We start from the raw sequence: 11914 nt of genomic DNA on the forward strand, positions 1-11914 counted from the left end.
AATATTTATTCATTTTTATATTACCCATTTTTAACCCGCTCATATCAGACCCGCGCATTTGCCACCCCTAGTTTGGAGTTGGGACCGTGTAGCACTAGCCAAGTGCTTCTTTCTTCTAGTTCTTGAAGTGCTGGGCAAGTCAATGTTCAAGGACAAATGAAGAGACAACAGTAAAGCATAAAACCATGTCATGTACTACAAAAGTTGGAAAGGAAATAGGGGGCTGTGTATGAAAAATAAACGAATGAATAAATAATTAAATGGAAGCGTTTCAAAAGATGGTTTCTCTTTACATACACAAAATACAGAAAGGGGATAAATACTGAAATCAACAATAGCATTAATTTCACATACAACAACTTCCAATGATCATTCTAAGAACACAATGGGGATATTCTAGACTATAACATCAGATTTGAACATATATGACACATATACACAACCTTCCTATTACATTTGATAGGATTTAATATTGAAACAATTTTCTACAATTTACAAAGCTGTGTATAGATATGTATATATAGTAGTATTTGCTTTATATTCAGTGCAGCTGTACCCTATCCACTTCAGAGGCTGAATTTGCAGCAGCAAGAAGAGCTGCTCCAATCCCTGATCCATCTTCCATGACCCTAAGAATGACGTTCGAGGAAATTTCTTCCCCTAAAATTTCCTTCATCGCTTCATTCAGGTATTCTCTGAATAAGGTGTAACTTGTGTATAAACCACCCTCGATAGCCACAACCGTTCTTCTCATCCGACTTGGTCTATCGCTCCTGAATTTTCCACCAGCTATGCCTCCACTTCCATCTCGACCTATCTTCTTCAATATTCCCACGATACCAGCAGCTGCTAATCTAGCAGCCCTTCGAGTAATTACATCACATACCTTCACTACAAGCTTCCGAACTTTCACTGGGACATCAGGTAACTGAAAGTCGAAGATCCCAAGAAGCAGACAGTAAGAAACCAAGCAACATACCAAGAATTAAATGAGAAGTGGACAGGTGTAATATGCCACAATTGGCTAAGTTGCAATACCAAGTGTAAGGATAAGAAGATAAGAGGGTCTACCTCTAGAACTTCTCCCAGAATCCTGGCTACTTCACTTAAGTCAGGTGAATCATCCTCGTGCATAGCAGCCATCAACGGTGTCCTGCCATTATTCCCAGTAAAACTAATAAATATCATATTGCAGAGAAGTGTGATGATGCAGCGAGATCCCATATATATCAATACAAATTAGTCTCGGATAAACGAAAGGCTTCACATGGCGCAAAATCTGACAAGCAGAAAACATGGTATGTACCTCAAGGCGAAAGGAACTGCTAATTTTGATGATGCAGGTCCAAAATCATCTGATTCCTGTGACATTCTAAGGAGTACTCTCCTGACAATGTCTCCCAAATACAGTCCTGATATCATTTTCTCAAAACCCTGCAGCAAAATCCTTGATATGATGCTTGCTGCTGAGTAAGATAATAATCACCGAGTGTCCAATGGATAAAAACTTTACCTGATCATTTGGGTTTGGGCTAGCAACATCCAAGTCAATATCATATGAGGTTCTAGGTAAATGAGATGACCAAAAGTTTCCCCATTCCATATTGACTACCTATGTTTGCAGAAAGTAAGAAGACAAGCAAGCAAAACCTTTATATAAAGTATAAACTACTGAGACTACAAAAATATGAAAAAGCATATATACCATGCCTCCTGATGTTGTTAAAAGACCTTGGCACTTAATAATTGCATCTGCCCGCTCCAAATAGCATGCGTTAGTGCCGGTCCCAATTACAACCGCGGCAACTGTGTCTTCATCAGTATAATGTCCAAGAGCTAGAGTTCCCACAGTGTCATTTATCTGAGGAATAATGCGGCATTAATAAAATCTAACAGCCATTGCACTCAAGAGCTAAAACTAATCAATCCTCAATCAAAATTTGAAGGAGAAAACTATATCATACAAGGGAGAGGAGAAAAACATCTGAAACTTCTATAGAAGGGAAGACATTTTAAACTGGTGACGATAAATGATTTTCCAGATTGTAGAGAAGGTTATCATTCTGACACTGGAATTCAGGACCAACGACATTGTCTCCTAATACTACATAAAGTTAATGATAACGTCAAATGCCCCAGAGAACTGAATCATCCTCAGTAAACCACCTGTGTCCGGCATCTTCTAAACTGGATAATCCAGCATCAACCTGGACTGAAATCTTAAAGAAGGTGAGGTAGCTCATAGTAGAAAATTACATTCGTTATAATAATATAGTACTTAATACACTGACAAAGATAAAGTTTTAGACGTCTAATTGTGCAGCTTCATCATTGAAACAAGCTCCCTTTTTCTTTATCAGTATCATTGAAACAAGTTCTAATATTAACTATCCTATTATATGGCACGATACATGAATAGAAGGTAAAAGCCTCATATCATAGTATCATACAGCTTTAAATTACATCTGAAGGTGAAAACAAGGGGACGGCATGGTCTACGGGAAGCTAATAAGTACCCAAGAGTAAATCTCACAAACATGAGCAAGAAACATGTCCATTTAACAGAAGTTTTAAAGAAGCAAGAAACTGGCAAAGGAAAATGCTCACCAATGCTGCCACCCGCACATCTTGACCTTTTCTAGCAATTGCTTGTTGTAGACATTCAGAAACATCTCTTCCAATCTAAAAATAATGAGAAAAATAAAACCAGAAACAAGGATCTATCAGAAATGGACAACCACATATTAATGATCTTAAAAGAATAAAGGGCATGCATTGGTTAATAAATCCACAGTACATATTCACATCAATAATAGCTACATCTGACATGTAGTCACTTAATATAAAGGCAATCTTGACTGGGTCAGCTACGAAAACACTTTTCTAGCTCTAAGCCTTGCATGGTCGTAAAATTTAGTTCGAGACTACGAGTAATACATGTAGCACAAAAACAAAAAGAGACCCGGAAGCACTGAAAAGGAAAGTAGGTTACACCCCGCATGATAATTACAATCTTTTTTATGAAAGATAATGATGCATAATTACAACTTTTCATTATATAGAATCCAAAAGGCAAAGACTCCTGCTAACTAACCATGTCTTCAATCGAAAATCCCTTTGTCCATTTGATCAAAATGCCAGATGAGGCGGAAGTTTGCTTCACTGGAAATGAAAATGTAAAGCCAAGTTCTCTCCTCCTGGGTGAAGGCTGCTCCAAGCCATTACCTTCCTTTTCAATGAAGTCCTTTAATGATGACGCAACGAAATCAAGGAGATCCTGCACATAATAACAGGAAAAGGGATAAAAACTATGTTGATCTCTACCAAATCAAATGTAATTTTGTTATTTGCAAAAAGATAACAGAACATTAGAGGCTCAATCTCGGCCACCTCGCTTGTGCTAGTCATTAGATGTTGCGGAATGGGTTGTCGTTCTATATCTTGTCCAAGAATAGCAGACCTTTGGCCTCCTAAGTGGACTCTCAAGACTCTAAAATTCGTACCACCAAGGTGCAGAGCATAATATGTTCCCTTTTCCCTCCTAAAAAAACATAAGCCCAAGGTTAGTTATCAAACAACAAAAAGAATATGACCATTAGAGATAATTAACAAAGTATCCACCTGTCAGCAAACATTATAACTGCAGGCTATAGCAAGGAATGTATTTCACTAGCTCAAGTGGCGATTCAATCTGAAAAGCCTCAAATTTTTTGATGTACATTTGAATTTTTCTTGAAGAAAATTATATTCCAATTACCTTTTTAGGGCATGATGAGTAAATCTTTCCCTATTACTACGTCCTCATGTTTTAAAAAACATCCCTTTCGAGCATATGTCAACGCTCAAGGAGAAAATGGAAGATATTAAATATCCAATAAAAACAGAAGATTATTTAGTAATATTTCAGTGGCTAATTTTCATGATGAATACTAAGTGAAAATTCCTTAGTCAAGTGCACATGCAAATCAAAGGGGGTATATAAGGAAACAGAAACAAGCAGCAGAAGCAAAGTTAGATTGAATCAATTACTCCAGCTTTCAAGGTCGTTATCTAGTGACTATTATCATCGATCAAAATGAACCTGCTATCCAATATCATCTACCCAAAACACTCTTTGGAAAATCAGAAGAAGGCAAAATGATAAGTCTATACAGAGCACTAAATTAGAATCATCTTTATGGTGAACTCATCGATGCTTGTACAACAACAACAACAACAACAAACCCAGTGCAATCCCACACAGTGGGGTCTGGGGAGGGTAATGTGTACGTAGACCTTACCCCTACCTTATGAAGGGCTCATCGATGCTTGTGTTAGGGAATATTTAACATTGAATTACTCAATGAACAATCAGGCTAGTTACTTACCTTAGAGACAATATTATTAAATTCTGCATAACAGCAGCATACTTACCACTGGACTCATGCATCACATATACATCTCAAAAGCCACATTATGTCTTAGTTAACCAAAAGCATTTTAAACTAGCAACTGCATGTCTGAAACCCAGTCATGTCCTTTACAGACTATTCACAAACAAAGAAAGCATTCTCAATTTCTTTTTTCCTTTTTTAATCAAGAAGCATTCTCAAATTTTGACAAAGTAATAACCTGAAATTTTCTCCTAGTGTACAACCTTAGCCATCTAAATTTTAAAGAATACACTCATGAAAACCCCAAGGGAGACACAAGAAGAGAGAAATAGAAAAACAAATATAAACAGTCAAAATCACTGTGCCCAGTCTCATGCAATGAAAGAGTATCAGTGTGGTAAATTCTGGAAAACTTTAGCCATAGTTAATAAACCAGCATGAACAAAAAAATAGAGTACATTAATTGTCAGAAGGAAAATAACAAATCAACTGTTATTGCTCCCAAATTGTATCGTGATCAAACTAGTTGAACAAAGAGAGCATTGCATTGTTCCTCGTACTTCACGACTCTAACCACATAATACATCCAAAATAGCAAAACCATGCACACCCCTAGCCAACCATAAAAGACAAAAGATCTCTCACATACCACATAACACAATCTTTTACACACGGCCTCCTTGCAGATGCACACACTTGTAAAAACCCCTGCCCCCACAAAAAAATAAGCCTCTCAACGTTTTGTCTATATTACCACTAGCAGTACACAGCGAGCAAGCATGGCTAATGAATGAATTTAAGAACAAATTAATCATAAGGAAACAGATAAGAGAAGCACTCATATGTATACGCAAATGTCCATGTGAATTTTAAAAAACGTAACAGCTAAGCAATCAGCACAAATCAAATTGTTTCCGCCAAAGGGATGGTTGACTGATCTCACACAAGAGAAAAACATGACATGGATATACTAAAGTTGCCCGTACTTGAAGTTGCCGAGTGAATTAGTGAATGTGTTATACCCCCTCCGTCCCATTTCATGTAACATGCTTTCCTTTTTAGTCTAACATCTTTTTATATTTAGAAACAATTTAACACATTTCTATCTTTAGAAACAATTTAAAATTTTCATTTTAGCCTTGATGAGATGATTTATAGCTATCACAAATGTCTATGCTGCGCTTTAGATATAAGTGACAAAAGTGGTTCTTTCTTTCTTAAATCCAGTAACCAGTCAAACATAAAATGGACGGAGGGAGTATACCAAACCAAAAACAATAACGAAAAGCAATCAGTATGAAAACCAAAGTTGAAACTTTATGGTTAATATGTATACCCATTTGGGAGCTTATCAACATAAGTAAGCAACATCTTGAGTTTACTCCCGCCTTCAGAGGCAAGTCCAGCGTGCATTTCAACAGCCATAGCATCCACTACTTGCTTTAGCCTACCCACGGGTGTACCACACGACTCTTCCAGTTCTTCTAGAACCTTCACCATCTTCTTCCACTTCCTCCTCCTTTTTACCCTCTTACCCACCATAGCTGCCGCCACAATACACGCCGCCACCGCAAACCCCGCCGATATCCCCACCGCTAACCTCCCCATACGACACCGTTTATTTTTCTTTTTATTTGTGCTTTTTCTTCTGTCTTTCTCCCGTTTCGAGAATAAATCAGTCAAACCATTTTTATGTATAAATACGACACCGTTTCAAATCAAATACCCCGTTTTAATTTAAAACTCCCTCCTTTTAATCAAAAAACACCACACCTTTGCTGATAAAAATCACTTAAACGGCGTCGTCTGACGGAATAGAGCCGTTTCCTTTTCCCGGTGACACACACAATACACAGTTACACACAGCTCAGTGTTTCCAAAACTAAAACAACGGCGTACTTTCCGGTAATCAACGCCGTGATTGATGTCGTTATCCAATAGTGAAAACTAAAACTTACTGTCACCGCCTATTCTGTCGCCCGTCCGGCCACCGTCTACGGCTGAGAATGTCGTTATTCTATAGATGTGGCCAGAAGCACGGAGATTTTGCTTGAAAGTGAAACTGTTAAACAGTTCATCCGTTGGAATATTCTCCGGCGATGTTTTCGGCAATATCCGGCAACAACAACATTAACGGATTTTTCCCGGCGACGTTGACGGATGTTTTTCAGGCGACGACCAGTTGTTTGAAGAAATACTAGAGAGAGAAAGAGCGAGGGGAGAGAGAGAAAGAAGGGCGGTGTTGCGCTTTTGTACTGAATGTGTGTGTAGGGGGTGTATGTGAAAGCGAACTTCCGATATTTATAGGTGATTTACAAAGACTGTTTTACCCTCGGTAAAGTTAGGAAATGACAGATTTGTAGCGCTTCTTTTTTTACTATTATCGTGAAATGGGGAAAAGAATTTACTATATTTTGGTGTTTTGTGTAAAGTTAAGGCACCAGGTTGATGTGTATTTACGTTTTTGCCATTGGAATTGGAATTTTTGGATTACCTTAATTATTTGAAAAGTTTTGGTTGATTAAATTTGACTAAGCTTTGTGATAGGGACTTTTGTTTTTCTCTTTTTTTCCTTAATAGTGGAAAGCTATGTGACTAGTCTTTTGACTTGTTTGATTTGAACTTTAATATGATTAAACTGTTGACTTGTGAATAACAAAGATTTTGTTGATATATGTGCTTTGAAATTTACATAATTATTACCTTATGTTTTTTTATTTTGTTCTTTTAGAAAAGTTTTAAAGATTTACTACTTTTGACTCTATACTTTCCTTGATAGTTGAAAGGAATATGACTAGGTGGGCGTTTGGACATAAGAATTGTAAAATTCTAAAATAGGGAAAAGAAATTTTCAGGTGAAAATGGTATTTGAAATTTAGAGTTGTGTTTGGACATGAATATAATTTTGGGTTGTTTTTGAAGTTTTGTGAGTGATTTGAGTGAAAATTTTGAAAAATAACTTTTTGGAGTTTTTTAAATTTTCGAAAATTTCCAAAATGCATATTCAAGTGAAAATTAAAAATTTTATGAACAAACGCTGATTTCGGAAAAAAGTAAAAAAAAAAAAATTGAAAAAAAAAAAATTTCTTATCTCCAAACGAGCTCTAGGTCTTTCCTCTTTTTTGAATTTGAGTTTGAATATGATTAAAGAGAGCATTTTGAATAATGAATAAACAGTTTAAATGTTCTTATTAGTATACCAACTGAATAAATTGGGCATGTGAATCGTTTTCATACATTGACGTAAATTTTGACAATATAAAATCTACGTTTCAAGATCTATGTATATATCTTTTTGCTACATATGAATGAAAATCATTAGTATCTTGTCATTCATTTAAACTAGTTACTAGTTATATTAGTTAAATGGATTACTATAGTCATGCATACACAATTATATTTGAACTTCTAATAATTACGATACTGCTTAAAATTAATACTTTTGACTCTAATAAAGATGAGTTTTTTTTTGTAATAAGTTGATGTGAATTTATAAAATTATAAAGAGTGTGATATAATGACTTATGCTTATTCTTCTTATTCTTTTTTAACTTATATTGAGCCCAGTACTTGAGGATTTTGTTAATTCACACCAAACGTATGATTCTTATGTCGATACGATAAGAGATCCAGAAAATTAATATGGAGTAGAGGGAATAAATATTTAGACCATCACCTTCAAGTGTATATCTACGTAAATACTTTATAAATTTAAGAAATTCATATCTATAATCCTATTTTACCATCATATGGAATTGATCTTTATAACTATATTAATTGCGGGTATTATCTTGTTGAACTTTTCTCATTTTATACCCCACATTTGAATTTTTCACTTAAGATGTCTATTCATTTAATATCTCCATATTAGATTTTCTATTATAAGTAATCTATCAAATCCAAATAAATATGGTAGACCAAATTAAACCTAATCTAAATTAATGCCGTCGGCTAATAATTCCATATACAAATCTATGTACAAGATTTGTTACATTCAATGAAATCTCTCACTCAAATCCATGTAAAGGATTTGTAACTTTATGATATTTTATATGGAGTAGGTTGCATTTATAACAAAATGTTCTATTTTCATCCAATCATAAAAAGTGAATCAAAAGGAGGGCAATTGAGTAAATTCAAGAAATAAATTTTTTGGTCCCTCCCATCCCCACAAGTTTTTATGTAGAGAACCAACAAAGTGATTCCACTTTGATGAAACTCATATCAAATAAAAAATGAGGGACTAAAGTGTCACTAATTAAAAACGTCTTGGACAAAATAGACATTTGGAACTTACTTATTGGGGGTGCGTAGGTAAAAGACAGCAAATTTCAGAAGGAAAAATAAAAAGGAAATATGTGGAAAAACGGCGACGTTGGAAGGTGCGGTTACGCTGCGGACCGTACCATAATGACAGCTGTGTTCCGCTAATTCCAGCTAAGCATTAAAAAGTGGGGAAAAAAAATGTTTCATTACATTTCACTAGACAGTACAAAAGACAATAGAATGCACCCCCATAGCTGTACTATTCTCTCTCTCTCTCTCTTTCTTATGTCCTCCACACACCCACACACCCTACTACCCCTTTGAACCACCCACCCCTAGACCCCCATCTCCCACCAAACACACACACACCATATTCCAATAAAATTAACAAAAAAATGAAATAGAAAGAAAATGTGAAGTATTGAGCCGAGATTCTATCGGAAATAATTTTTCTACCTCCACAAGGTAACAGTAAAGTAGGCGTATATATTATCCTCTGTGGACTCTATATTGTAGGAATATGCGGAACGTGTTATTATTATTATTATTATTGTTATTAGGTTTTCATCGTTGTATATTACACTGGTATAATAATAATAAATATTGTTAGTGCGCCACAAAAAAAATGTAGCATAATGGATAAGATTCCTCAAAGGGCAAAAGGTCTCTGTTTCGAGCATTGGGAATGAAAAAAGTCATGAAAGTCAAATAAGATAGTTGTTCAGTAAGTTCTAACCCCAAGAGAGAAAGGATAAATTGCTCGCGCGCTTCGTCAAGTTAGAGAGAGGATCTTGGGCTGAATAGATTATCGACTCTGAAGGCATACAAATGTGACTTTAGTTCTGATGGTTTGCTTTGCTACTGGGTGCAACAGTCTTTTTTGATACTTTGAATTGAGTGGTCCATACGCCCCTCCCCTCGCCAAGCTTGAAGGAGAGACCCCAAAGTAGGTATCAGAGACCATACGCCCCTCCTTGCCAAGCTTGAAGGAGAGACCCCAAAGTAGGTATCAGACACCGGGGTAAAAAAAAAAAAGCTACCTATGGTGCTAATACATCTTACTTCCAACATAGTTGAAATATGCATAAAAGTGCTTTATTTTACTTGCTTGATCAAATTATTATTTGTAAACCAAGTGGGAATTTATTTCCCTCCTAATGATCTACTATACAATTATGACTTTAGATCTTAGTTTGCCATTTGAATGGTAGCTCATTTATAGAGAGCTTCTGCCTTGTATAAATGTAGATACAATTCTCTGCTCACTAGGTCCTTCTCTTTATCATTCTCTTATATTGGGCATTAAAAAGGGAATTTAAAATAGTTTGATTATCCTTTTGTTACTTTTTGATAAATAGGATTAATAATTGTCATGCCAATAATTTATTTCCATGTTCAACTTAACAAATTAAACTTGTATTACCAAATTTCCTTATTCTGATTACTTTCTCTCAATTTCACTAATATAATATTCATCCCATACAAAATTCCCCTATAAAAAGACTAAATTAACTTCCAATAATGTTCATACTTACCCTATTATGATAGTTTTATATACTACTAATATAAGATATTATTTATATCCAAATAGGAAAAAGAAAGATAGTAAAAGAAAGTGACTTAGATAGAGGTATAATTGCGTTAAATGGAAGAGAATAATCGTGGTTAAGTATTAACCATTAGATTTGGAACAACTACAAGACAAAGTACCTGAGAAAGTATGTTTAATTATGATGGGGTAACTTAGTCATACTTTAAATTATTTAGTGTCGTTAAGCCAAGCTACAAAAAGTATGGTAAAATCTCCAATAATTAAATAGTAGTAGGCTTTCTTAATACATATTTAATTGTATTCTAGTAAATATAGTAACTAATATGCTATTACATTTTAGAAATTGTTGATTACGTAAAATAATATTTATATTATAATACATATAAGCCAAATCCAAAAGTGATACTTATTATTACTTTATACGACATGCATGTAATTTTAGTTACACCATGTTTAATTTTAACGTTGGATTAATTCGGTTCAACCATTTATCTCCTTTTACAAAATAATCATTAAACTGACATTCAAAAAAAAAAGGGGGGGGGGGGGGGGGGGGGGCGAGTGAAAGAGACAATAATTAATCAACGTTGTTTTACATGTTGAATTTGTGTGTTAATTACTTGGCCATCACTATACAGCTTGGCAATTTCGAATATTCGTATCCTCATTAATTTTTATTTTATTTTGTGATATATACTATAGTTTTTATTTTTTAAAAGGGAAGTGGGGTGGTCCCTTTCATAGCTACACAATCCGTCTTGGCTCTCATGCGCCAAATATTATAGCAATATATGTTTTGACTTTGATTTGACCAATGAAAACTTCCATCTTTATTGTCCTTATTAGTCATTCTTATTTTTATAAGTACACTCCTAAGTAAAAAAAACTTATATAATTGATATATCTTTTTTACATGTTCATTTTGCCCTATCATGGGGTCTTAACATGCCTAAGGGAGTTAGGAGTCGTAATTATTTTCAAGTTATTAAAATAAAGTAGTAGTCTGGTACACGAAATATTCCGCGTTCATGCAAGATCCGAAGAAAGGTCATACCCAGAGGCGGACCCAGGATTTGAAGATTGGGGGTGCACTTTTGCTTTCAACCAAAATCTACTATGTATACAGGGTGTCACTACTAATATATTAGTATTTTCTAAAATCATATACATATATTCATGAACAATTTGCCGAACTTTCCGGGTGTCGGTGACCCCTCACTTGATAACATAGGTCCGCTTCTGGGCGTACCTCAAGAGATGTCATGTAGGCAGCCTACTCTGATACAAGTACTAGTGGCTAATTTCATGGCTCAAACCCGCGACATATATGTCATGGCTCAAATCCGTGACATATAGATTATACGAAGACAACTTTACTATTGCTCCAAGGCTCCCATCAATATTCTCAGGAAAAAAAAAGATTTGATTATTCTCACCTAATAATATATTAATTTATGATCTATGAGTAAGAAATAGAAGCATCTAGCAGCGAAGAAAAGAGCGTTTTCTTATGACGATGAACCAAAATTACACCCAAGTATAATGTCAATAAAAAATTGATTTTGTTATATATATTTGAAATGTTGGCATGTTATTGCAGTTACTTCCTAAAAAGTATAAATAAAATAAAAGAAAAAGCATGAGTAATTGAATATCACTATCAAAACCCGCCTTTATAATCAAGGCTCAATTAAGCATGCTAAAGTAGCAAGCATTTCCTATA

The 11914-nt window shown here is 34.9% G+C and overlaps 1 protein-coding gene across 1 annotated transcript; it reads right to left on the reverse strand.

Moving 5' to 3' along the window:
• Positions 1 to 230: 230 nt before the first annotated feature.
• On the reverse strand, positions 231 to 6642 carry LOC104113874 (hexokinase-3). Its single transcript, XM_009624184.4, has 9 exons — positions 5710 to 6642; positions 3391 to 3541; positions 3095 to 3277; positions 2608 to 2682; positions 1706 to 1861; positions 1514 to 1612; positions 1307 to 1434; positions 1072 to 1153; positions 231 to 928 (listed from the first exon to the last, which is right to left on the reverse strand). The coding sequence occupies exons 1-9, from the start codon at positions 5979 to 5981 to the stop codon at positions 542 to 544; spliced, it is 1533 nt and encodes a 510-aa protein (XP_009622479.1). The 5' UTR covers positions 5982 to 6642; the 3' UTR covers positions 231 to 541.
• Between the last annotated feature and the right edge of the window lie 5272 nt (positions 6643 to 11914).

The sequence above is a fragment of the Nicotiana tomentosiformis genome, chromosome 11, assembly GCF_000390325.3.
Source record: "Nicotiana tomentosiformis chromosome 11, ASM39032v3, whole genome shotgun sequence".
Classification (NCBI taxonomy): Eukaryota; Viridiplantae; Streptophyta; class Magnoliopsida; order Solanales; family Solanaceae; genus Nicotiana; species Nicotiana tomentosiformis.

Bases quoted from the DNA above. Each gene is read 5' to 3' on its own strand.
- LOC104113874 (XM_009624184.4), bottom strand. From the start codon at position 5,981: ATGGGGAGGTTAGCGGTGGGGATATCGGCGGGGTTTGCGGTGGCGGCG. The intron at 1,862-2,607 runs GTGAGCATTTTC...ATTATTCCTCAG, and splicing joins ATGTGCGGGTGGCAGCATTG to ATAAATGACACTGTGGGAAC. The intron at 929-1,071 runs GTAGACCCTCTT...TTCGACTTTCAG, and splicing joins TTCTGGGAGAAGTTCTAGAG to TTACCTGATGTCCCAGTGAA.